General features: G+C 43.8%; 1 protein-coding gene across 1 annotated transcript; it reads right to left on the reverse strand.

The window, feature by feature from the left end:
• Positions 1-572: 572 nt before the first annotated feature.
• Positions 573-23,539, reverse strand: TMEM98 (transmembrane protein 98). Its single transcript, XM_063116788.1, has 8 exons — positions 23,520-23,539; positions 22,788-22,831; positions 20,197-20,393; positions 18,570-18,701; positions 7,189-7,222; positions 6,912-7,027; positions 3,561-3,620; positions 573-1,363 (listed from the first exon to the last, which is right to left on the reverse strand). The coding sequence occupies exons 3-8, from the start codon at positions 20,325-20,327 to the stop codon at positions 1,156-1,158; spliced, it is 681 nt and encodes a 226-aa protein (XP_062972858.1). The 5' UTR covers positions 20,328-20,393; positions 22,788-22,831; positions 23,520-23,539; the 3' UTR covers positions 573-1,155.
• Positions 23,540-27,828: the final 4,289 nt, after the last annotated feature.

Below are 27,828 nucleotides of genomic sequence, written 5' to 3' on the forward strand. Positions count from 1 at the left end.
CAAAAATCTCTTGCAATTTGTATAAAACCAATTTGGAGTAAGTGAGATTGGGCAATTAGCTGCCTATGTTTAAACACTGAAAAACTATTTGAAATTCAAAGTGGTATTGTACACAAGAAATTATAACAGAAATCCCTCTACAATCTTCAGTTTAGATATAGGTGGGTCAAAATATATAAATAAAGTATTAGGAACACAGGGCAGAATCCGAATAACTACATACTTAGTTCTGCATTCCCAGAAGACAAGGACACTTTTAAAAGCAGCTTGTAATAATGGCATGGGGTGTGTGCTATTTAGAGACAAACCCCCCACTAGGTATCTGCTCACCCCTAAAGCAGGAATGGGGGGTGGGGGAATTCACCCAGCTCACATATTAATTTGAAGTGATCAAATTTGCACTTCCTGAATCAATACACAAACCAAATGTAGCTATCCTTTGGTACTTGCATCTCTCTGAATTATTTGAAGCAGTTCTCCAATCAAAACATGTTGTTTTACTCTGTACAGCACCATGTACATTGATGGTGCTATATAAATAAATAATAATAATAATAATAATAATAATGTTAAAATTTTATTTACCATACTTTTAAGCTACCCTATAACCAAAGGTCTTTGGACAATTTTGTACAAAATGTGTACAAACATGGAAATATTAGGGGAAAGTGTGCACAAAAATGTGTATATTAGTGAAAATAATGTACAAAAATCCATTGTTAAGGAAAATTCTTGCAAAACCACATATATTAGGAGAAACGCACACGAAAATTCTTATGCCTTTTCAAGTAAATCCACTGATACAGAAAAAGGATGGAATGGACTTACAAGTGGAAAAATGAAAGATTCATATATCCCTAACCTTAAGTCACTCTTCCTTAAGCACATGCTTTTCAGAATTCAAACAACCCCCTTTTCTGGCTTCATTTAAATAACAGTTTTAGTTGTCTCTGTGTCACTATTCCAGATGCAAGAGTGTAGAACAAAGCCGCAACAGAATGGAGGTTCAGTCCCAGCATCTGCTAGCCATTCAGCCAAATGCTGCAGGCTGTGTAAGTTTTACATTTATGTCGGTGATGCCAGGCAACAAGGGTAGAGAAGAGGTGATGACGAGAAGCAGTTGATTAGATGCGCTCCAGGCTCCACGTCTCTCTCTCAAATTGCAGACTGCTCCTGTTGGAAGCTCTCGGTGCTGGCTGCAGCATGCTCCAATTCAGAGGCAAGGGCTGCCTCACGCAGCACAGCCATGTGCTCCTCTGCTGCGGACAGCGATTGGTCAATCCAGTCCATGTGGCCAGGAGAGTGGCAGGCATTTCGGGTAATCAAGACCAAATGGCTCACAGACAGCAGCAATGCTGTTGTCCTAGGAAGGAATGGCGGGTGGTAAAATGGGCTCTTCCCATCCAATCTCCTCACATTCAGATGTCAGCTGATGAGTTGATTTATTAAGGCAACATTTTCACCAACCAATTATAGGGCAATTATGCCAGTTACGCTACAGAGTAGGGTCACAGCAGGCCTCCTCTAGAATATCCTATGTATCTCAAACCTCTCACTCTTTCCCAGCACTGTGGGAATGCCTCTAGGCAAAACTTCCACAGCGCAATAGAGATGATTAAATGTGAGCATGAACATGAGAATGAGATCTACCTAAGAGCATGAGAACGAGACCTGCCTTGTTAAAGCAGGGGAGGTAGCGCAGTGGAGATGGAATAAGCCACCAAAGGAGAAGGGAGGGGAGAGATCTGGCCAGTCTGCCCGTAACCTGGAGCCATCATGAAAACTGATGGCGCTTTATAAATAAATATTAATAATCATCATCATCTGAGGCCCTTGTGCATGTCCCACCTCCTACAGAGGTGAGGTTGGTAGACACAACACACAAGGCGTTTTGCACAGAAGCACCCTGGTGGTAGAATTCACTGCCCAGGGAGCAGAAAGGCCACCCAAGGTGCCAAACCGGGGCACGGGGTGGGGCATAATGTGGCTGCTGCTTGTTTCTGGTTCCAAATATGGTTTGGTTTTGTGTTGGCGGTGGTACCCAATCATCTGCCTGCCAGCTCACTGCAGCTGCTTGCACCAGCGGTCTGCCTTGGTGTAGCAGACAAAATCAGGACCAGGTTTCTCGTCATCAAGGAGTGGCCTGTTGTTTTCCTTGTCAGATCAACTTCGTTTCCTCCCAAGTGTGCAATTGTGCTTGTTCCCTGGGCCACTATGTAGCCAAACTGCGGCATGCATGAGCAGCCAGCAACATCACGAGGAGAGAGACTAAGGAAGGAGCTGGGTTGCAGGCTGCATGTGGTGCTGCCATCGCAAGGTATTACAAATAAAATGAAACAAAAATCAAATAGCATGGCACCATCAGCTGTGGCACGTCTCCGCTTAAAAAAAAGTCGGGGTAAGTGCTCGACTTTTTAAAAGTGGAGTTTCTGGGGTTTGCCCCAGGATGGCTTCACAATTGTGCCTGCATCATATATTCTTATATACTAAGAATGTGGGAACAATAAAGTAGCAAGGCTTGTGCCTCTGCAGAAGTATTTATACCACATTCAAAAGGGAACAGGATTAGGTACTTTTTGTCTTGTTCATAGGAATGCCTTCCTTTGAGTTGCACCATCAGGCTGCATTTACAGGTGCAAGACAAATGGTGCCATGTCTTTCTGAAGGGGGCTTCAGGGGAAAGCATTTGAGCTTTGCACAGAGTTCACACATACATTTTGCATATACATTCATTCCCCAAGGTTCCCCTGCAAGGCATTCAGTGACGCTCTACAAGAGTCAACCAATGAGTGCTCTACTTTCTAGAGAAGATCCCTGGAACATCAAGGAAGTCATTACTCTATTCACTTCCTCATGAATCAACAGTTCAGGAATAAGTGCATTGCTAATGTGTTTGGGATCAGTCCAAATGACCTTCCAGGGATCTCGTTCAACCCAGTGTTTCTGATTGCAAAGATATCCAGGATCCCACCTCAAACCCTGTAACTCTTCAGTCTCAGCCTGAGGCATCTCAAAGACCTGACAATAGGCAGCTGCTAGCTAGTGACATTCTGTTGATGTTCTAGTAGGAGTTGGCATGGACCAAGATTAGGTGATGGGGGTTGATGACTCCTTCTTTTGTCCTACCAGGCCAAGGGGAAGGAGAAATAAGGCCTCTCTGATCAGCAGTCTGTGCTGAAACTGGATCTGAAAGGGAGACAGAAACACCACATGTCTCCAGTGATCTCCTTCTAAGGGAACCGAACCTGAGTAAGTGCTGGACCCCAGAAACATCTCACTGCTTGGAAGTGGAGTGCACAGTCATAGCTTCGGCTATGGGTGGTATATAAATGCAATAAATAAATAAATAGCCATTTTCAAAGAGGATAACACACTGCTCTCCCCTCCTTGCTTTAGCTCTTCTCTTGCAAAAAACAGAGTTTAAAATTGCTCTACACCGAAGCAAATTTTGGTATGAATATGGCCCAAGAAGACTTGGATGTACAACCATTGCTGGGATTCTTGCAGTTCCTATTAGTCTCTAGGACAGCAAACCAACTCCCCAAATGTAGCCTACTCACCTGGCATCCAAAAGCTTGGGGTCCAGTGGTGGGTACATGGATCGGACCACATCATCCACCCTGGGAGGAAAAGCATAATAGGGTGAAGAGATGGCTCTAATTTAAGTGGTATGTGAACAAAGGTCTAAGAGCAAATAAAGAAGAATAAGGAGGGTGTGTGGAAAGAGAAAGACTGACCTGGTTTGCAGGACAAAACATGGTTAAATAACCCATGGGCTGCTGGGGATGAGAGGGAGAGAGAGGCCATACTGCCTGCATCACACATGCCAGTTCTGCTTTTATTTAGCAACCCACAATTGGATCTTTCATAAATTGCAGAGCAATGTCGTCCAAATCCAGGTTAGAGGCTAAACAACTCACTGGTTAGCCCATGGTTTGTCCAGATTCAGACAATGCACTCAGTAACCTTTGTAGCAGCCAATCATGGGTTGCTGAGTAAAAGCGGAAATAGCAGGCAAACTGTCCACTCTCCTCCATTTCTCCCCAAAGATCATTTCTCTTTGATCCATCGGCTGGTATGTTGTGCAAATTGGTGAACTGGCGCATTGTCTATCACCCAGTTCACATGTAATGGCAGTAAATTGTGGGTTAATTAAGGCATAATTTGCTGGGTCATGTGCCACTGTCTCTTCAAATATACAACCTCCAATTGGTCTGATTGTAGATTGCTCTGTGACTTGTGCACCTGGGCACTATGTGTTATTTGTGGATTAAACAATCCAAAATTAACCTATAATTAGTTGCCCACATCAAATTGTGATTCTCTTGCATTTCCTCTATGCTGTGTTTTTTTTAGACTGCAGAAAAACTGCAATTTTTTAAGGCATGGTTTTCACAGAATCATAGAATAGCAGAGTTGGAAGGGGCTTACAAGGCCATCGAGTCCAACCCCCTGCTCAATGCAGGAATCCACCCTAAAGCATCCCTGACAGATGGTTGTCCAGCTGACTCTTGAAGGCCTCTAGTGTGGGAGAGCCCACAACCTCCCTAGGTAACTGATTCCATTGTCATACTGCTCTAACATTCAGGATGTTTTTCCTGATGTCCAGCTGGAATACTGGCTTCCTTTAACTAGAGCCCATTATTCTGTGTCCTGCACTCTGGGAGGATCGAGAAGAGATCCTGGCCCTCCTCTGTGTGACAACCTTTCAAGTATTTGAAGAGTGCTATCATGTCTCCCCTCAATCTTCTCTTCTTCAGGTTAAACATGCCCAGTTCTTTCAGTCTCTCTTCATAGGGCTTTGTTTCCAGACGCCTGATCAGCCTGGTTGCTCTCCTCTGAACCCCCTCCAGCTTGTCTGCATCCTTCTTGAATTGTGGAGCCCAGAACTGGACGCAATACTCTAGATGAGGCCTAACCAGGGCCGAATAGAGAGGAATCAGTACCTCACATGATTCGGAAGCTATACGTCTATTAATGCAGCCCAAAATAGCATTTGCCTTTCTTGCAGCCATATCACACTGTTGGCTCATATTCAGCTTGTGATCTATAACAATTCCAAGATCCTTCTCGTTTGTAGTATTGCTGAGCCAAGTATCCCCCATCTTGTAACTGTGCATTTGGTTTCTATTTCCTAGGTGTAGAACTTGGCATTTATCCCTATTAAATTTCATTCTGTTGTTTTCAGCCCAGCACTCCAGCCTATCAAGATCACTTTGAAGTTTGATTCTGTCTTCCAGGGTATTACCTTTCCCACCCAATTTTGTGTCATCTGCACAAAATTGGATCCACATTTTGATGTGGACAGTGATCCAACAGGTAGATGAGGACATCACTATACAGGAACACTTTGGAAAACTTTCACTATTACCTTTCCTGTCAGCATCCTTTTACCACTGTGCTAATTCGTTAATGAATCTTTTAATTTATGCTAATGCACACGCGCACACACACACACACACACACTTATTTATTTGGGATGTGCACAGATTCCACATCCACACTGTCCCCGGTTTCAGCTTAGACCCTGCTTTGGAAAACAGTAGTCAACAGTAGACCAATACAGAGTTGGCCTGCTTTGACTCAGTACTGAACCTGAGCTGAGGTTGGAAAATCTGAAGTTCTGTGCTTCCCATTGACTACCATGGGAAATGCAAATAACTTTTTTCTCTTCATCACATATCTGCAGGCATAGTAGCTAGGTGGTAATCCAACTCAACATGTTCCTTTTTCCCAGATCGCTCATCATAGAATAGTAGAGTTGGAAGGGGCCTATAAGGCCATTGAGTCCAACCCCCTGCTCAATGCAGGAATCCACCTTAAAGCATCCCTGACAGATGGTTGTCCAGCTGCCTCTTGAAGGCCTCGAGTGGGGAGAGCCCACCACCTCCCTAGGTAACTGATTCCATTGTCTCAGTGCTCTAACAGTCAGGAAATCTTCCCTTATGTCCAGCCGGAATCTAGCTTCCTGTAACTTAAGCACGTTATTCCGTGCCCTGCACTCTGGGATGATCGAGAAGAGATCCTGGCCCTCCTCCTTTTGACAACCTTTCAAGTATTTGAAGAGTGCAATCATGTGTCCCCTCAGTCTTCTCTTCTCCAGGCTAAACATGCCCAGTCCTTTCAGTCTCTCCTCATAGGGCTTTGTTTCCAGACCCCTGAACATCCTTGTTGCCGTCCATTGAATCCCCTCCAGCTTGACTGTATCCTTCCTGAAGTGTGGTGCCCAGAACTTGGCACAGTACTCCAGATGAGGCCTAACCAGTGCTGAATAGAGGGGAACCCGTGTCTTGCACGATTTAGAAGCCATACTTCTATTAATGCAGCCCAAAATAGCATTTGCTTTTTTTGCAGCCACATCACACCACATCACATATTCAGCTTGTGATCTACAACTACTTGCTTGTAGTATTGCTGAGCCAAATATCCCCTGTCTTGTAACTGTGCATTTGGTTTCTTTTTCCTAGGTGTAAAACTTGGCATTTATTAAATTCCATTCTGTTGTTTTCAGCCTAGTACTCCAGCCTATCAAGATCACTTTGAAGTTTGTTTCTGTCTTCTGGGATCCCACCCAATTTTGTGTTGTCGACAAATCTGATAAGCATCTCCTTGTCCAAATTATTAATAAGAATGTTGAAGAGCACGGGGCCCAGGACTGAGCCCTGCGGTACCCCAGTCCTGGGCCCAGTGCTCTTCACATCCTTGATGCAAGAGCAATTACCAACCCGCCCTTTAATCCAGCCTTCCCCAACCTGGTGTCTTCTAGATGTGTTGGGCCACAACTCCCATGAACTGCCATGCTGATTGGGAATGATGGGAGTTGTAAGTTAACACAACTTGAGGGCACCAGGATCGGGGAGGCTTCTCTCATCCCTTCCATCCGTTTGGCATTGGCCCCTGATAACACTCACCTGGGGCTGATCTGCTTGGCAACCACAATGATGTCGCTCAGGCTTGCTGGAGACTTCATTTGGGCCCCTGAACCCATTGTCATGGCAACAAGCTTCTCTGTGAGGTTATGGCAGATCTGTCCAAAGAGTGATGCAAGTCAGTGTTACTTGCTGCATGAGCTCAGTAACTGCTTGCTTAACCATGCTAGTCTTAAATACAGCTCCCTGCTCCTCCCAGGAAGCATGACCCCAATTTAGGGCTAGGCATGCTCACACTTTCCAAAAACTAGGGATTTACCTTTAGGATAGCAATGCAGTGGGATACCAGGCCCCTGAGGGAGAAAGAAAAAGGGCAGCAGCAAGTTAGGGAAGCAATATGGCATTGTAGTCGATACCACTGGAAAGACTCATGTATACCTCCCCATTGCAATACTTCTCAACTTCTGCAGTCAATTTATACTCAGAAGCATTTGGACTCTCTCCCCAGGATTCAGCTCCCAGCCTTCAAGCTCCTTGATCAAAGCACACAGCTCCACCTTTCCCTAGAGTCCTGCATGGCATTTTGTTCCCAACCAAATTGGTTGTTTTCTTCCCTTCCCTTATTTATTATTTATTTATTTAAAATATTTATATCCCGCCCTATATCACTAAGATCTCAGGGTACAGATAAAAACATACAGTATAAAACAATAAATATACACAGTTAAAAACAAATTAAACCATGATCCAAGTTAAAACAATATATAATTTAAAACAATTATGATTTACACAAGTAGCACTATTTTTCAACACCCCATTGCTGACATTTTCCCTATGAGAAGTCAAAATGTAGATGAACATTCCATGATATTACAGCAGCTTTGCCTGTGGCAAGTTGTGGAGTACTCACAAGACAAAAAAGTGGCATGCAACATGCATTCCCCATCCTACAAAGGAGAACTGAAGAACAATTATGGTAATAATAAGGCCCAGAAGCTCTATCAATCCCTTTGGGTTCCCAATGTAACCTACTGTACCCATATGACTTCACTCTGCACAAATTACCCAATCAACCTCAGAAATAGTATTGACCTCCTTAACATCAACTTATTTGCCATTCCATTTTAATGACTAATGATTAAGTGGATTGTGGTATACTAGGAGTGGACACATGGCACGCTGGGGCTGGACAGCAAGGGGTGTACTGAGAAGCTAACTGCTCATGGTTCTCCATCAAAAACAGCTATTTTGGGGTGAAAAATTAAGGGTCTGGCCCTGGGGCGTTTGCCAAGAGGGTAGTTCAGTCCATCAACCCATTTGCATTTGAAATCCAAGCACTAAAGCCATTGAAGCATGGGCAGTGTGAGGGAGTGGGTTTGCTTGCAAAAAGGCTTTGAATGAGCAGCAATGTCTGAATTTGGGGCAAGATAAAATATGAATGTAGGGCATGCTGGCTTGGCTTGAGTGTGTCCGAACCCTGAGGTTCCCCCGCCCATGAAATGCTCTCATCTCCCCTGTCCATACTACCCTGTTAACAGTCCTTAGGTGTCCTTAGGAGACATGGTCCTTTAAACACACACACACACACACACACTTTAGAGCCTGAGGCACCTGCTTCAGACAGCTGATTTGGGATGTCATGAAAAAGCAACAAATTATTCAGGAAAAGGGAGTGATGCTTGTAGGCTTTCTGCCTTGGGGCCAAAACAACTTCACTGGCCTGGAGTGCTACCATGCACCTTGACTGGGGGTGGGATATGGGTGGAGAGGCATCAGTTACTGCTCTGCCTCAGGCAGCAGAATGTCTTGGGGCCAGCCCTGGACATGGCTGTAGAGACTTGTGGGGTGGAAAAAGGTAGCTGAAGTGGTACATGAAATTATGTGTGGTAGGGAAACAATTGGGGGTACAGAGAAATCTGTGGACGGGGAATCTTGCTGTGTAATCCTAAACGTGTCTACTCAGAAGTAAGTCATACTGAGTTCAATGGGATTTACTCTCAGGTAAGTTTAAATAGGATTGGAGCCAGAGCTGCATCTTGCCTTATTCACCCTGAAGGTAGTTCTAATATCTGGATCAAGAGAGAAACCTAGGGACTGATAAGTTTGGTAACTTAAAACAAACAAACAACCAAAAATCATAGAATCATAGAGTAGCAGAGTTGGAAGGGGCCTACAAGGCTATCCAGTCCAACCCCCTGGTAATCATGCTGGTCCATGAAAAATAAAAAACTAAAATCCACAGTGATTTGTCCTAATAAAGGTATCCAACTATACATTTTGGTACTTTTAAGAGTTGTGTTATGATGAGGTTGCTAAAAAGTTAATATTGCAACATCTGGTATAGATTTTAGGAATTCCAAAAATTCGAATCCCAGAAGCTACCAAAATGAAGTATTGAAAATAAAATAAGGAGCCACCTTTGGCAGCAACTGTCTCCACCTCCTCACTTGGTCCAGGGACCAGGAGCAGCAAAGCACCGTCTTCTAGTCCTGAAGTATCTGTCGGTGCTGTTGTGCTAGTTGGTGTTGGGGGATGGGGAACTGCAAGTAAGGATTTACTCAGAAGTAAATCACACTATTTTTATAGGGCTTACTCCCTAGTAATTGTGTAAGCTTGCAGCCTACAGAACAAGGGTTATTTAGTCTACAATACAATCCCAAACTCTCTCTTGCCCGTGTACCATGTTCAGTTTGCAATTGATCGGTAAATGTTTGAGATGCCACGCAGCTCACTGCTAGTCTTAGGCACTCCATCCTCCCCATCTGGATTTGGGGCTGAAAGACCAAGGAAAGGTGTGTGTGGGTGCATGGGTGGGGGTACGTTTTAAACATTTTAAACAAGCACAATTTGGGTTATTGCAGTTCTCTCCTGAAAACAAGGAAGAGGTTAATTAACTTGCCTTCCATAAAATTATAGTAATTATTTATGTAAATTAACATATGCCAATGTGTGCAGTTTTTTGTCCTATAGGCTGTAACATGATTAGTGGAGCTGAAGTTAAAAACTACAGACTCCCTGGGGAAAACTATTCACAAGGGAACAGCTCTCTCAGCCTCACGGGGACTTCTACTTTCAGTTTCAATAAAACATTTGTTGTAGGCCTAGCTGTTGCTGCATCTATCTATTTACCACTTAAACATGGTGGCTGTTCAGGTACACTGCTATAAAGGCCATGGATCGTATTAAGGTCCAGCATCAGAATTTTATAGCTCCAGTTGAGGAAGCAAGAAGTGCTAGCCTATGGACAATGGAAAGAATTTTACAATCATATGGGGATGTTTTCACGGGTGAAGGTTGCCTGGAAGGTGAACTGTGGCTTGAGGTAGACACAGCAGTGGAACTAGTATGCCTGCCACGAAGAAAACTGCCTGCTGCCCTTTACCATCCAGTATGAGAGCAACTTGAAAAATGGCAAAGGAGAGACATCATAGCACCAGTAGAAACGTACACTTCCTGGGTAAACACCATACTAGTGATAAAAAAGCCATCAAGCAAACTTCACATTTGCCTTGACCCAAAGCCACTGAAGAGATGACACTACCTACTACCCACAATAGATGGTATACTGCCAGAACTTTCCAAAGCTAGAATCTTTACAGTCTGTGATGTAAAGAATGGATTTTAGCATGTTAGATTGGATGAGGAGCCCAGTATGCCTACTACTTTTGCAACACCCTTTGGTCAATTCAGATGGCTTCAGAGATGCCAATGGGAATCAGTCCAGCTCCCGAACTGTTTCAGAGGAGACTATCCCAGACACTGGAAGGACTTCCTGTGGTGAAAAGAATAGCACATGATATCCTCATAGTAGATGAAGGGTGTGATGACTCAGAAAGCTGAGCAGGACGATAAGAAATTACAGGTCTTTCTACAGTGATGCAGAGATAAAAATATTAAAATGAATGCTGAAAAGATGCAACTGAAAGAGGTAGCGTATATTAGACATGTCCTAATAGCAGAGGGACAGAAATCAGACCCCCACAAGAGGGGGGTTGGACTCGATGGCCTTATAGGCCCCTTCGAATTCTACTGTTCTATGATTCTAAGACTGAGGCAATGTGAGATATGCCAGCTCAATTAGATATAAAAGCAATGCAACACATCATTGAGATGATCAACTTTCTTGCACTGAATTGGCTACAGTTGCAGAAACAATGTGACAACTTACCAGGCAGGACATGGAGTGGGAATGGGGAACTCCCCAACAGTAAGCTTTTGATTTGGTGAAACAAATTATTACCAATTCTCCAGTATTGCAATATTATCAGCCAGGACAACCACTAACACGACAATGTGATGCATCTGAGAAAGGCCTTGAGACAGCCTTTTACAGGACCATCCAAACTGCTTCTGCCACCAGAGTACTATCAGAGATTGAGCAGGGTTATGCGGAGATAGAGAAAGAGGTCTCAGCAGTGGTTTCGGAGTGGAGTGATTCCATCAATACAGATAGGGACAAGCAGTCATAGTGCTATCAGACAAACCACTTGAGACAACAAAATCTCTTCTGAATGTTCCAAAGAGATTCCAGCACATGTTCACACGCCTACAGCACTATGATGTTGAGATCAAATACTGCCCAGGTCGATTACTGGTGTTAGCAGATCGCCTTAGCAGAAAAAAAAAATATCCATCAGCAGTAACTTTGGAGAAGGACACCCAGACATTGAATCCATCAACATGTTGCACTACCTCCCAATTTCAGCAACTAAGCACAATGAAATTGAAGAGGCCATTGAAAACACATCCAGCTACAGGCAGTCAAAGAAACAATTCTGAAAGGATGGCCTGAGGACAAGAGCCAGGTACCATCAGGAGCAGTCAGGGCCAGCACTACCATTAGGCCAACTAGGCAGCCGCCGAGGGCGCAGAAGGTGGGCAGGGTGCTGGAACCGTATACGCTGATTGGGAGAAGGGAGGAGGAGAAGAGAGCACGCTTCACTTTCTCCCTATAAGCCAAAGGGGGGGAGGAGGAGGAGAAGTTGCAGAGGGCGGTGCCAGCCCATCTGTCACGCGGAGGGGCGCCACTGCGCCTGCGCAGGGTTCGTTCTCTCATCCTTTCACATGCTGCACTTTTGCCGCCGAACGAGCCTGCCTGCCTGCCTGAGCTGAGCCAGGAGATCATTGCTGAACCCGCCCAGCTTTTGGAGGCAAAGAAGAGAGGGGAAAAGGAGGATGCCGCAGCTGCCCAGAGTCTTCTTGAGACAGCTCTGTGAATGACTCGCCCTCTCGTCTGTTTTCCCCATCCCGAGACCACCGCAGGAGGAGGAGGAAAGGAGAACAGGGAGCAGCCGCTGAGGAGAGACATTGAACGCAGAGAAGGCCGAGGGAGAGACTCCATGAGCGGCGCCTTCCTCTCTTCAGGGCAGTGCTGCCCTTAGTCACTCCGGTAGCGTGGATGGTGCCGCCGGCCCCGTGCACTGAGGGAGGCAGCGTGTTGTCTCCAACATGGCTGAGCTGCCGCCTGGCACTGCGCTTGGGCTGGGCGGCTCCTCTGCCTTCTCCTTATCCGCCCTGGCTTCCTGAGTGTGCCAGCCAGCCCTCTCTTACACTAGGCTTGCAGCCACCGCTTGACCTCCCTGCATTCACCCCGGACGTCTTTCTCCCTGACCTCATTCCAAATTTTTTGCTCAGCAGCACACAGTCTTTTAAAATAGTTATTAAAGCATTTGATGTATAAAATGTGTTTTTAAACAAACTAGCTGTTTTAAGAAAAAAAACATAATAAAAGGAAACTATAATAATTTAGAAACTCTTCCTGAACAGCTGAATCAAAGTTGGCAATTTTTGGGGTTGTGTGTGTGCAAGTAGCTCACCTTGCCTAGGGCGCAAAATAGTCTGGCACCAGCCCTGGGAGCAGAACCATATTTCCTAATCAGTATACAGGATGGGATTGTATTTCGTGGGCAGAAAGCAGTTGTTCCAGCTTCATAAGGAAGTTATGCAAAATATACATGCATCACATCTGGGCATTGACAGCTGTCTTAGGAGGGCTAGAGAGTGTGTTTATTGGTCAGGAATGAAGTCACAACTTTGATCCTTGATAGAAGAATGTGATACATGCCAGTCATGTGATAATAAACAACAGAAATGGCATTCCTGACACAGTAGTTTCAGACAATGGGCCTTAATTTGCATCTGAGGATTTTCTTTCATTTGCAGACAACTGTGAGCTTGATCACCACATATCCTCTTCACCATACACACAAAGTAATGGAAGGTGGGATCTGCTGCCAAAACAGCTTTAAAAATGCTACATAATGCAAAGTTATCTGACTCTGGCCCTTGGTTAGCCTTCCTGGCACATAGGAATACACCATCACAGGGATGCCAGACCAGTGCAGCACAGGCATTGATGGGATGTCGAACCAAAATCTTATTGCCAATGTGAGGAGACCTTCTGCAACCAGCAAGCGTAGATCAACGCAGAGAAGATATGGCCAACAATCAGAGACTACAAGCAACTCTGTACAATAGGACAGCAAAGGACCTACCACCTCTAAGACCAGGTACACCTGTATTTTAACACCTGTTAAAATACAGCCAATTGTTATGAACCAGAAAGAATGGACAAAAAGAATGAACCAGAAAGAAGTGAAGTAGCACCCAGGTGATGTGAAGTGGTTAAACAAGAAATGCAAGTGATCTTTAGAAACAGAAAGCATTTACGATCCACAAGACGTAACACTGTTTGTATACAGGGCATCCTGTATACAACAGATTCCATCAAGGAATGAAGAAAAAGAGACTTACCCAGAAATGAACTCAACAGAGAATGCAGAGGATCCCCAAAGAGAACCAGACACAGAAACCACAAGAGGTGGCTTTGAAAAGATCAGAGTACCTCAAAGACAATATAACCTAATAAGTTTTCACTTTAAGAGAATTTTTAGAAAATTATTTAAGAACAGACAGAAAAAAAGCATTCTACCATGATAAAGGGGTAATTAGGTGATTAGTCATTCTAACATTCATAAAATAAAAAATGTTCCACCAATCTTCCTGGAATTTACATGTCTCAGAAAGAAGTGTTGGTTTTACATAACCTGAACATTTCAAGAAGATGGGTGAAAGGTTGAGGGAAGGAGGGCAGTTTAAAATAGAAAAGGAAAAAAAACTCCTTCAGCCAAAGTGTTTGTTAAAAAGCCTTAGCGATTTCTTTGTCTATCCTTTGTAATCATATGAGGGCTTACCTAATTAAAATCCTGATGATTTCCTTTTCCTTTGATCTTATATTTGATGGAACAACTTTTCTTTGTTTAAAATTCAATTTACTTTGTTCAAAAAATTTTTTTATTGCTAATGAAAGTCAGTGGAAGCTCATAACTTGGAATGTTGAGGGGACGGGGAGGAGGGAATAACTGCCGTCTGGAATAAAAGCAGAAGCAGAAAGAAGCAATGGATTTCTGGGGGGGGGGGATGTGGACAAGCAAGCCCCTCAGCATGACCAGACCCTACCGCAAGGAAGCTATGGAATTGAATGGGAGTGAAACTTTAGTTCATAAGCAGGCCTGGGTTTCCTTGAGGGCAGAGAGTTTTGCTGCCTGAAGTCTGAGAAGCAGACTCAGCCTGGTTCTTGCCTCATTTTTGAGAGAAGAAGAGTCCTCTTTTCGAACATATTTTCCCTTGGCCTTGACACTACTTGGGGCTATCTTTTCCCAAGGCCAGCTTCTCTGACCCAGGCACCTGGCTCGCCCACTATTCGATTTTGCTCACTGATGAAGGTTGAGTTTCACAGCACTTTTCATTTTAAAATATTTTCTATACTCACTACCAGGATTAATTTTCCCCACTTGGTGAGTTCTACACCCTGGATTCTAGGAGAAGTCTCTCTCAACCTTCCTCTGGATCCATGGTAACCTGGTCTTCAGATTTCTCCTTGGAATAAGTAATACATTCCTTTTAACACACAGACCCAGACACACACTGCTCCCGTCCTTTCGTCTAAGAGTTTGGACCATGCTGTTATAAAGTTGAAAGGTTCAGATACTTCATTTAACTAGTTTGGGCTGGTGTAAATTTTAAATACAACTTTGAAACCTTTCAAAGTGCTTCTGGGTCTACAACATTGTTTTTGGCCTAGTCACCCTTAGAAACAGTTAAACTGTAGTGTATTTTGCATATTATACACATGTATTTTATTTCTAATCATTGCATGCTTGACATTTCACTTCTGTATCTGATGTACTTTTGCATTTACTTCTCTTTATAAACCATTCATATCTTAAGACTTCTTGTGTGGCATGTTTTCATTTGTTTAACAAGTTAAAAGGGGTATTCACTGTTCTCCTGCTTATGTTTTAAACTCTATTTTCAACAGGCCTAGTAACTTCAAGAGTTACAGAGTTGGGGGAAATCCTCAAACTCTTTGCAATCAGAGGCACTGAGTAAGGTACCCCTGGAGATAATTTAGACTGACCCCAACCACATAACTTCCCCCTTCTGAAGAGGTCTGGACTACAGACTACTAAAGACAAACAAAGTGGCAGACCATAACAGTTCTCATGTGTCCATTTGCTTTATTAGGCAGGTGATCCTGCAGGCTACCAAACAGAGGGACTAACAGGCCATAAAGTTGCCTGGCAGGGTCTGCCAGAAACCCGGCCTCACCACTTCTGGCAAGTCAACTGAACTTGATGGAATCCCACACTCCACCCCTGGGTTTAATTTATTGACTTCTCCTGGCTGGGCCTTGCAGGAAACTATAGGGACAGACAGAGCAGGCATACATGGCACGCATAGAGTGCTGAGACTGGCAAATGTAAAAGCAAGTATGTTGCTTTTCAAGAACCAAGGAAATTCAATGGGGCTTACTTTTGAGTAAATATCTATGCATGGAAACGCAGCCAGTGCAGGCTTGAAACTTGACCACAAATTTGATCACAATTTTTACTTTGAAATCCAAACAGGAAGAAAAAGCATGTAGCATAAAATGAGCTATAATAATTAACATAGTAAACTGTAACTTATTCTAATATAGAATATTTTCCTGTATCATCTTGTGTGCTTCCAGAATTAGTCAGAGATTTTTAATTCGAGTACAACAATTTTTCAAGTTGTCTCTGAATATAGACACAAAACATAAAATGCTTCTTTTTCATGAGGCAGTGATAAAAAGCTTTTATCTCTGGATACTGACTATCATTAGAGTATCATTAGAGCTTAACTTCTGGGGCTCATTTATTAATTTGAAAAGTGAGTTCAACACATAACACTAGCTTTGATTTTATATTGGATGTCAACATGGTGTAACATCCTGGCTGACACTGGCTTGGTTGTCAACTGTATAATATCCAATCATCTGTTATACTAAACCATGAAATTTATTCAACAAAAACCCTAGTTTACAAAACAACTTTAGGGCTCTAGAGCTTTCAACCAAGCACCAAAAAGCAGGGAAATTGGGAGTTAAGGCTCACAAGCCTTAACACCACATCCTCCCTAAGGATGCAGAAAGTGCCAGTGAAATTCTCATTCTCCCAAAGCAGATAAACCATGAGGACAGGATGGAGAATAGTAGGGCTGTGCGTCACCTCAGTCCTGAGTCCCGAATCCGAGGTGAGTCGGGATGATTCGAATGAGTAAAAAACAGATTCGAGTCGGGGAGGTCCAAATCATTATGAAGCGAGTCGACTTGGACCGATTCGGATCTGTTTTTAAGCGCAAACAGCTTGTCTGCGCTTGTAACGTCACTTTCTTTAACTTAGGGAGCCCCCCAAAGTTTATGATCAGTTTTTCACAACCCCACAGTCACCTCTGCATATCATATTGCATATCATAACTTGCTGCCCTCCAGATGTTTGAGATTGCAAGTCCCACCTACTTATCTTTTTTTAGAGCATCTCCTCATGTTGAGAGTTGCAACTGAACACATTTGATAGGCACCAGGTTGGGGAACGCTATTCTAAAGCAAGAACAGGCAGAATGTAGATCTCCAGATATTTTGGAGTTCAACTCATTAAAGCTTCTACCAGCATGGGCTGTGATCAGGAATGCTGTGAGCTGATGTCCTAAACATCAGAATAAATCTATTTTCTGCCCACATCTGTTCTAAATTATGATGTTTTCCAGCATTAAGATATGCGATCCACCAAGGAATTCCAAAAGAGGTGCATCACTTTAAACAGACTTTCTTAAACCAAATGAAGCAACAATGAATGAATCTTAAATACCTAATCCAGACAGTTCTTCAGACATTAAAATTAGTTTTCAACACATGGCATAGGTTGTCTGTTTATTGAATATCAGATATATTCTGATATGTTGGAAGACTAACACAGAGGATTTTTCTTACGTATTTGTATTGTGAGATCAAAGGCAGAGCTAGCACCTAATAGTTTCATGAGTAATTATTTTAAAACTATTGATGAAAATGATTTTTGTCTTTCCCATAACATATAACATGGGAATTGCAGTGCAACACATCTGGAGAGCACCAGGCTGGGTAAGGTCTGTTTACACTTGAATCCTGTACATGTCTTCTCAAAAGTCGGTACCACTGAGTTCACTAGGGTTTACTCCCAAGTGGTATAGGATTGCAAACTGGGCTCTGTAAACTTTGAACCCCCCAACCTAGAATCTTTTCCAAACATATGCCAAAGTTTTGTGCTAGTTTTTTAACAGAGCCTGCAAACTGATCTCATCTGAAAGCAGTTCATGACAGTCAAACTAAACCTTTTCTGCTCCTCTGTCACTCTGATGAGATTATGTATTGTGGAGGGACTGTGGGTAGTAGACAGTATATTTTGTATAAACACATTTTTTTAAAAAATTGGCTCTTTGAAGGGCAGGATATCAAACAAAAAATGGAAAGACACGCTTTGGTTATACCGTAGATCTGTAAAGAACAGTGCCTTTTTGTCATAAATCATGCTGCTATATGGTAGATGTGTATGACAGAAAAGTATTAGTCAGTTCCTGCATTTGGTAAGAATATAGAACAGTGATCCCCAACCTGCTGATGTTTGGGATTACAAGTCTCAGTATTCCTGACCACGGGACATAGTGACTTGCAATGATGGGTGTTGCAGTTCAACATCTTTGGAGGGCACCAGGTTGGAGAAGGGCTGCTCTAAACAAGAAAAAAAGAAGTAGGTGGCCCTAAGATGTTTGTCATCAGTTTTCCACAGCCCCATAGTCACCTCTGCATATCCTATTCTCCATCCTGTCCTCATGGTTTATCTGCTTTGGGAGAATGAGAATTTCACTGGCACTTTCTGCCTCCTTAGGGAGGATGTGGCGTTAAGGCTTGTGAACCTTAACTCCCAACTTCCCTGCTTCTTGGTGGTTGGTTGAAAGCTCTGGAGCCTTAACATTGTTTTCTTTAATGAATATTAATAAGGACTAGAAGGAAGTTTTGGTTGCTTTTAGTTAAAAGTATTTGTAAAATAGGGAAGATGTAACATGATTAGTGGAACTGAAGGACAACAGACTTCCTGGGGGAAACTATTCACAAGGGAATAGCTCTTAGCTTCACAGGGCCTTCAACTTTCAGTTTCAATAAAGCTTTGGTTGTAGGCCTAGCTGTTGCTGCATCTGTCTATTTGCCACTTAAACAGAGACCTGAGCCCCCAAACATTTTCAGTACCTAACACCACCCTAACTTAAAGCATGCTTGTGGTGGCTCACATTACTGGTAGCAGGAATACAAGAAGGCCGTTCCACATGATGCCACCTAGGAGGCATCACTGCACGACTTACGAAGCATCTTCAATCCAGTCTTCATTTTCCAAGATCGCTTCAATATGTGGGTTCGTTATTACCACATCATCCAACTCCAGTTCAGATGGTTCTGACTGTGTCTCCATGATGCCAATTAGGTCAACAATAGGCCTGAGGAGGAAATACAAAAGAGTTCCAAGAGTTCAGCATTTTTTCACAAGATAAGCCACTCATTCCCTTTTGACTTCAATAGTCTTGGTAGGCTTCAGTAATGAGAATCAAATACAAATGCCAGTTGGTCAGGAAAAAAAATGTCCAGGCCTATGCTTGTATCATTCCCAACTCAATCTACAGTTATCAGCACATGAAGCACCTGCTTCTACACCTGCTACTAGCTGCAGATCAATCTGTTATTAAAGGTACCCACTAAAAACAAACATCTGACAGTCCTAAAATTAGAAAGTCCAAAGTCATGGTGATTTTGCTTAATTTATTGTAACTTAAGAACATAAGAAGAGTCCTGTTGGAAAAAACTAAGGGTCCATCTAATCCAGCATCCTGTTTCCCACAGTGGCTAACCAGATGCTTCTGGGCAGCTGACAAGCTGAGCATGAAGGCAGCAGCTCGTGTTCCCAGGCAACTGGTATACAGACCCATACTGGCTCCCCTACTGGAGGGAGCATATATAGCCATCGCAGCTAGTAGCTGTGGGCTGCTTTCTGACTTGGTAGTCAACGGTGGGGTAATAATCAACTCCAGTTGTTTTATATAGGTGTTCTTCCCACACATGATAATAATCAATCATGGTGTGGATTAGGATCAGTGTTGAGTTGACTATTAGTCCACACTGAGTTGACTCACTCATCCCCCCTCTCCCACCCCCTCAGTCCTCCCGCTAGTATCTCATTAGCAACTGTTGCTGAAAATCTATCCTGCTGGCTAGACTAAAGCAGCTGCTGCTGCTCTGACCACACTTGCCTTGCGACTCTGAGGCTAACACAATAACCAACGGTGGCTGAGGAAATAACTGATGGTGCCCTCCACACAACATGATGACCCACAGTGGTTCAAATAGCCAACTCTGCACAGTGTTGGTTATTTGGGCCAAATTACCAAATCTCCCTCCACATAACATGAGAACCCACGGTGAGTTAACTAACTGTCAAATATTTAAATCACGGTTGGTTATCATGTTATTTGAACCCAGTCATTGATTGTCTTATCCTTTATTCTTCCCGCTATAGTTTGGGTTTTCCTAATTTACAGGGCTATTGTTCATCTTTTATTGTTTTCTTAGAAGTCTGCTTTCCTTCTTATCCTCTTTCCCTGTGCAAAACTATAGTGAGTTACTCTTCTAGGCATTCCCACGGAATAAGCAATTTCATAGTGATTCATCTGGGCTGTAGCTCCAGAACCTGTTTTTAATGCCAGCTCTGGAATTCATAAGAACATTTTATTAAAAAATGATAATTTCTATATCTGTCTTTAAAATATATGCCAAGTGCTGTGCAGTCCTCTGAAGGCTGAATTCGTTCATGTGGGCAACACCTGCAAAAATGCACAGAGTTGCTTTGCCTCCCTACAACATATTTTGGATTGGAGGCTTCTAGTAGAATAATGTGTTACTTGAATCATATTTTTTCTAGAAGTCATTGACCCTGCTCACCTGGTATCATAATGGCTCAAGAAGTCCTTAGGCCGGCAGTAACGCTGCCTACACACAACGACCAGGGCCACAAAAGAAGCCAGGAAGATGGTCGCTAACACCCCAATGGCCACAATCACAACAGTCTCCATTGATACCCCGTTGCACCCTCAGATCAGAGGACAGTTCACTTTGGATCACTTCGACAGCACTTCCACCTGGAATGAAAATGAGCAAAATGAGGTCTAGGAGATGCCTCAAACTTGGGGTTTGTGGGATCTATTTTTTTGTTTTTTGTTTTGTTTGTTTTTACTAGAATCCAAAGGCCCACCAACCAGAGCTAGTGGCGGAGTAGCCAGATACAAAATGATGATTTGGGGGGTGGAGCAAATTAGCTACTCAATCCCCACCACCACGAGCCTGCAAAAATGATTACGGATCTACATCTGGGTTATTACAGATCCAGGATTCTTACACAAAACTCTAGAACTGGATAGCAACCAACTTATTTGCATATTTTACAGATGAGGAACACTGGGGCTGAGAGAGAAATGATTAGTGGAAGGAAGGACAGGCATGACATATATTAAAAATACTTGCAGTTTTACTTACAATTTTTAAACTATTAGGAATCATAAACCCTTGGAGATTTACTGTTGGTGCAATCTAAAATTTGCAGCCACATCACACTGCTGACCCATATTCAGCTTGTGATTGACTACAACTCCAATATCCTTTTCACATACTATTGTGAAAGAATCCCCTATCTTATACCTGTCCGTTTGATTTCTTTCTTAAATAAAGAACTCTGCACTTGTATCTGTTAAATTTCATCCCGTTATTTTCTGCTTAGATTTCTAACCTAGCAAGATCATTTTGAATTTTGTTTCTGTCTTTTGAAGTATTACCTATTCCACCCAATTTTGTGTCATTGGCAACCAAAAGGGACTAGGTGGTTCACCGATTATTATACAAGAGTCCATTGGTGGACTGCAGTCTACACACTATTCCCACTGCTACTTTTCACCAGTTACGAGATGGCTCCAGAGTTTTGGGGATGGACGCATGGGCAACAGGCCAAGATTTTGCTGCCCTCCAACTGTCCTATCCTTCAAATTGCATCCAACATCCTCCTCCAAGGAGTAGCTCCCTGCTGCAAAAAATATATGCATGGCATTGATTGGGAGATGGACTATGTAAGGAGATGGGACTTCAGCTGGTCCAGAATGTTGTGACCATATTACTGAACGGGGGTGGTTTCAGGGACCACATGGCTCCCTTGTTACAACAACTTCACTGGCTACTGCTGTGTTTCTGGACACTAAGATTTTCTGGAAAGACCCTTCTCTTGGTCCCACTGCCTTCAGAGGCATTTTTTGTGGGGACCTGAGAGTGGGTTTTCTCAGTAGCTACTCCCAACCATGCCAACAGGGGTGTGCTTAGTCCAGTACCATCATCAAAGCTGCCTAACAGCAATTCTCCAGTCCACGATTTCCATCTTTTTCTGTGCTGTCATCCTCCTTCAACTGGAGATACCAAGAGTTGAAATTGTGGCCTTTTAAAAAGCAAGCAAATTAACATGCCAAGGAAGCATTGCCCCACAAATCTGCAATCAGCTTGCAAACCTGACCAACCTGTTGCTATGGCTTTCATTTAACAAACTATGTACTTGTTGGGAGAACATAAAGAAACTTTGCCGAACTTGAACTTCTAGGTCAAAACCAGACAGAGCATAAAGACAGAGCTATTCAGCTATTCAGAACTTGGAGCTAAGGTCTTGCAGGCAGCCCTAGCTTAAAGAGTTGCCAACTTTTGAAAGAGTCCAAGTATAGGTGCTTTTAACAATAGCAAAAGCAGGAGCAGGGCAAAAAGTAGAACTCCAGGTGTTTTGGATTTCAGTACTTCTGACCATTGATCATGCCGGCAGAGGCTTCTGGGAGTTGAAGTCCAACACATCCAGAAGCCCACCCGCTGCCCAGCCCTTTGCATAAGGCACAAGAATAGGGCAGGACAGTTTTTATATTTCTGGAGCACCTACAGGAACTAGGCAACGTACATGCTAAAATATATGCCCTGTACATGCCTAACCACCTAAAAGAGCGGATCACACAGTGAAAGGTGGACAACTTGTGGCTCTTTAGATGTTTTGGCCAATAATTCCCATCATCCCTCACCACTGGATATGCTGGCTAGGGCTGATGGGGATTGTAGGCAAAAACATCTGGAAGCCCACAAGCTCCTCACCCCAACCTAATCTGAATTAATACGAATAGTTTTCCTCCCTTTCTTAGATTTACTTTGATTATAGATTAAGTAGGGAAGGCAGGGTGAAATTACATCTCATTTCTTTGGGAAAATTAAATTTTTGGGCAGATTAGCAAATGGGCTACAAATGCTGGCTGAATTTCACTTAATGCTGCACATGAACGCAAATAATTACAACTCACTCTAAGTGGCTGAGATTTGGAGTTGTTAGGGAGTAGCCAACCCGTGGTGGCTTTACTTCCTTTAGTTTATATAATGCACAAGGAACAGAACCAGGTGGGGGTCATCGTGTGAATCAAGGAAACCCAGTTGGAGAACTATTTAATAGCAGAATGAAAAAGTCTCACCTGGCCTCTGAGGAACACAGCAGCTGCCACCGCCCCTGGAACGTCTGTGGAATGAAAGTAATTGGTTCTGATGACCTTTACTCTTGCCATCCCAACCCAAAACAAACAGTGCAAGGAACACAATATGCCAGCGTCACTTCTGGCCTCCCTGATACTAGCCAGATCCTTGGCTTCCTGTAGCACGTGGTTTGCAGAGTGTAAATGAGAAATCTGTTGCTATTTTCTTCTTAATCAAGCTCTTGGCTCTCCTATGCTCATATTTGCTTGTGGTTACAGCAGCTCCACCAAAAACAGAAAAAGGAAAGCATCCAAGAGAGATACAAAAGTCATAACTATCAATAAAACCTACCATCAAGAAACCCAAAGACCCTAAAGAAAAGCGTTATGTGGGGTGTGGAATGAGATCAGGCCTTCTCACAGTTACTGCCACCACCACCTCCTCCTCCTCACTTAGGAATTTTGCCTAGCAAGAGCTCCCTCACAGCAAACAGCGGCCTCCTTAGAATCGCTTGAGGAATGTCTGGGTCTTTAAGAGGATTAATAATACTGAGCTCTGGCAGTTTCTCTCCAAAAATGGGGGGGGGGGGGGAATCCCCGTTGTCCAGCAGATATTTAACAAAATGGAATGGAAATGCACCTTAATGTACATGAGGAACCACCCCAAGCAAAACAAAAACATGCTTAGAGGCAGTACTAACAAATATTTAAAAGATTTCCTCTCTTTGCATTTACCTGGGAATACTGGGCGTGGCCTGAAGAGTCCACTATGCGGTTTTCTTTCACCTATGCAAAGATGGGCCTCTGATTTGCCAGCTTCCTGTGAGCGAAGTCCTGCCTGCATTCCTGAGCAGGATAAAACTGAACAGATGCTAGATGGACGGCGGAGAGATTAGAAAGAGTGGGCTGGGCCAAACAAGGACGATTTGGGGTGGGGGCATGTCCAGCTGGGATGCGAAGCCAACCCTTTCTTCCAGGAAAAAGTGTCTGAAGGGTTTCACAGAGGCAACTCTAGCATTCCTGCCTGCAACCGAACGCCACAAGCAGATTCCACACCAATGGGAATTTATTTTGCAACTGAATTATTGGTAGTGCAGCCTGGTCCTATGTGCATTTATTCAGAGGCAAGTTCCATTTTATTCAATACAGGACGGAGGCCTTAGTTCACTGCAAAAAAAAATTCTATAACATAGAAAACAAAACTTACAGAATGTATCTGCAAAGATTCTAATGTAATGCTGCACCTCCCATCCCAAGCAAATACACTTTTTTTTTATTGACAGGTTATTATTTATTTAAAAATCAAACTTCATGAATGGCCTTCCAGCAAAATATTTCCTTCAGGTCCAAACCACAGCTGGATGAGCAGCTTCCTAATATATCACAATTTAAAAAACAAACAAACCCCAACACCTGTTGAATATAGGTGAGACTAAGAAGCAGGAGTTGGATCACTTTGTATTTCCACAAAACCCATACCGCAAGGGATATTTGCTGATCTTCAATAACCAAACTAAAGCACCTGGGTCTTGCTTTTCAGGTGCAGCAACTGACAGCCCTCCACTCAAATCTTTTGCAGGAGCATGACATATCTTGGGACAGAGCAGTGTATTTAAGTTTTTCAACTGATTTTTATCAGGGGCATGGTTGGCTGCAGTAGAACTTCTTAGTATTTTTAAAATATATGATCCCCTCCCCCACAAAGGATTCATAACAGCATTACTCCCCTGCTAGCCCAGAACCCACTGGAAACAGCAACAAACAGCAAGGCAGGGCTAAAATCTGGAGCAGAATCCAGCTATCGTCTAATGGCATGTTCGTAGTGGAGACAGATAGCTGTCTCAATATGGGAGGCAGATCATGGTAAGGTACTTAACAGTATCCATACTGGATTCTCAGCTCTCTCACCTTCTATGAAAGGTTGTAGGGCAGCTATGACTGAACTGCCTGGAAGACATCTTAAATGTCAGGCAACCCAGCACAGTGCAAAGAAAGCTGACAGCTTATTGTATTATACTGTGGGCAAAGACTCAGAGGAAGTGGGACGGTGTAAAAGCCGGAACGGAACGGAACAGGCCGGAACAGCCCCATTATATTAAAAAAACCATACCAAAAACAGTGGCATGTGTTAGCAACACTTGAGAACAATATTTTAGGACTAAAACCATACCAATATTATATCACTATTAACCCCAAAACTCCCAAAACGACGTCCGGAACAGAATGGGATGGCCGGAACGGCCACTAGGGAACGAGCGATACCAACCAAACTCACCAGTCATGCATAACTAAATGGCAGGGATGCAATAAGCCACAAAAGTTGCCCCGAAACCACGTTCAGATACCCGTTCCGGGCAAAAACACGTATTGCACAAAACGGGCCGTAACGGCAGCTTCCCAATGAGATAAGTGAACCAAACTCACCAGATGCACATAACTAGGTGGGACAAATATAGAAAGCTCCAAAAGTTGCCCCCAAACCACGTTCAGATACCTGTTCCGGGCAAAAACGTGTATTGCGCAAAACGGGCCGTAACGGCAGCTTCCCAATGAGGTAAGTGAACCAAACTCACCAGATGCACTAGACAAGGTGGGGCAAATATAGAAAGCTCCAAAAGTTGCCCCGAAACCACGTTCAGATACCCGTTCCGGGCAAAAACGCATATTGCGCAAAAACGGCCGTAACGGCAGCTTCCGAATGAGATAAGTGAACCAAACTCACCAGATGCACATGACAAGGTGGGGCAAATATAGAAAGCTCTAAAAGTTGCCCCGAAACCACGTTCAGATACCCGTTCCGGGCAAAAACGTGTATTGCGCAAAAAGGAACGTAACGGCAGCTTCCCAATGAGATAAGTGAACCAAACTCACCAGATGCACATGACAAGGTGTGACAAATATAGAAAGCTCCAAAAGTTGCTCCGAAACCACGTTCAGATACCCGTTCCGGGCAAAAACGCATATTGCGCAAAAACGGCCGTAACGGCAGCTTCCCAATGAGATAAGTGAACCAAACTCACCAGATGCACATGACAAGGTGGGACAAATATAGAAAGCTCCAAAAGTTGCCCCGAAACCACGTTCAGATACCTGTTCTGGGCAAAAACACGTATTGCGCAAAACCGGCCGTAACGGCAGCTTCCCAATGAGGTAAGTGAACCAAACTCATCAGAGGCACATGACAAGGTGGGACAAATATAGAACGCTCCAAAAGTTGCCTCAAAACCACGTTCAGATACCCGTTCCGGGCAAAAAAGTGTATTGCGCAAAAAGGGCCGTAACGGCAGCTTCCCAATGAGGTAAGTGAACCAAACTCACCAGAGGCACATGACAAGGTGGGACAAATATGGAATGCTCCAAAAGTTGCCCCGAAACCACGTTCAGATACCCGTTCCGGGCAAAAACACGTATTGCGCAAAACGGGCCGTAATGGCAGCTTCCCAATGAGGTAAGTGAACCAAACTCACCAGATGCACTTGACAAGGTGGCGCAAATATAGAAAGCTCCAAAAGTTGCCCCGAAACCACGTTCAGATACTCGTTCCGGGCAAAAACGCGTATTGCGCAAAACGGGCCGTAACGGCAGCTTCCCAATGAGATAAGTGAACCAAACTCACCAGATGCACATAACTAGGTGGGACAAATATAGAAAGCTCCAAAAGTTGCCCCGAAACCACGTTCAGATACCCGTTCCAGGCAAAAATGCGTATTCCGCAAAATGGGCCGTAACGGCAGCTTCCCAATGAGATAAGTGAGCCAAAGTCACCAGATGCACATAACTAGGTGGGGCAAATATGGAAAGCTCCAAAAGTTGCCCCGAAACCACGTTCAGATACCCGTTCCGGGCAAAAACACGTATTGCGCAAAAACAGGCCGTAACGGCAGCTTCCGAATGAGGTAAGTGAACCAAACTCACCAGATCCACATGACAAGGTGGGACAAATATAGAAAGCACTTTTTTTGCCCAGAACGGGTATCTGAACGTGGTTTTGAGGGAACTTTTGGAGCGTTCTATATTTGTCCCACCTTGTCATGTGCATCTGGTGAGTTTGGCTCACTTACCTCATTGGGAAGCTGCCGTTACGGCCGGTTTTGCGCAATACGCGTTTTTGCCCGGAACGGGTATCTGAACGTGGTTTCGGGGCAACTTTTGGAGCTTTCTATATTTGCCCCACCTTGTCATGTGCATCTGGTGAGTTTGGTTCACTTATCTCATTGGGAAGCTGCCGTTACGGCCGTTTTGCGCAATACGCGTTTTTGCCCGGAACGGGTATCTGAACGTGGTTTCGGGGCAACTTTTGGAGCTTTCTATATTTGCCCCACCTTGTCAAGTACATCTGGTGAGTTTGGTTCACTTACCTCATTGGGAAGCTGCCGTTACGGCTGGTTTTGGGCAATACGTGTTTTTGCCCGGAACGGGTATCTGAACATGGTTTCGGGGCAACTTTTGGAGCTTTCTATATTTGTCCCACCTAGTTATGTGCATCTGGTGAGTTTGGTTCACTTATCTCATTGGGAAGCTGCCGTTACGGCTGTTTTGCGCAATATGCGTTTTTGCCCGGAACGGGTATCTGAACGTGGTTTTGGGGCAACTTTTGGAGCTTTCTATATTTGCCCCACCTTGTCAAGTGCATCTGGTGAGTTTGGTTCACTTACCTCATTGGGAAGCTGCCGTTACGGCCCGTTTTGCGCAATACGCGTTTTTGCCCGGAACGGGTATCTGAACGTGGTTTTGGGGCAACTTTTGGAGCTTTCTATATTTGCCCCACCTTGTCAAGTACATCTGGTGAGTTTGGCTCACTTACCTCATTGGGAAGCTGCCGTTACGGCCCGTTTTGCGCAATACGCGTTTTTGCCCGGAACGGGTATCTGAACGTGGTTTCGGGGCAACTTTTGGAGCTTTCTATATTTGCCCCACCTTGTCATGTGCATCTGGTGAGTTTGGTTCACTTATCTCACTGGGAAGCTGCCGTTACGGCCGGTTTTGCGCAATACGCGTTTTTGCCCGGAACGGGTATCTGAACGTGGTTTCGGGGCAACTTTTG

Source organism: Elgaria multicarinata, chromosome 1 (genome assembly GCF_023053635.1).
Source record: "Elgaria multicarinata webbii isolate HBS135686 ecotype San Diego chromosome 1, rElgMul1.1.pri, whole genome shotgun sequence".
NCBI classification, from domain to species: Eukaryota; Metazoa; Chordata; class Lepidosauria; order Squamata; family Anguidae; genus Elgaria; species Elgaria multicarinata.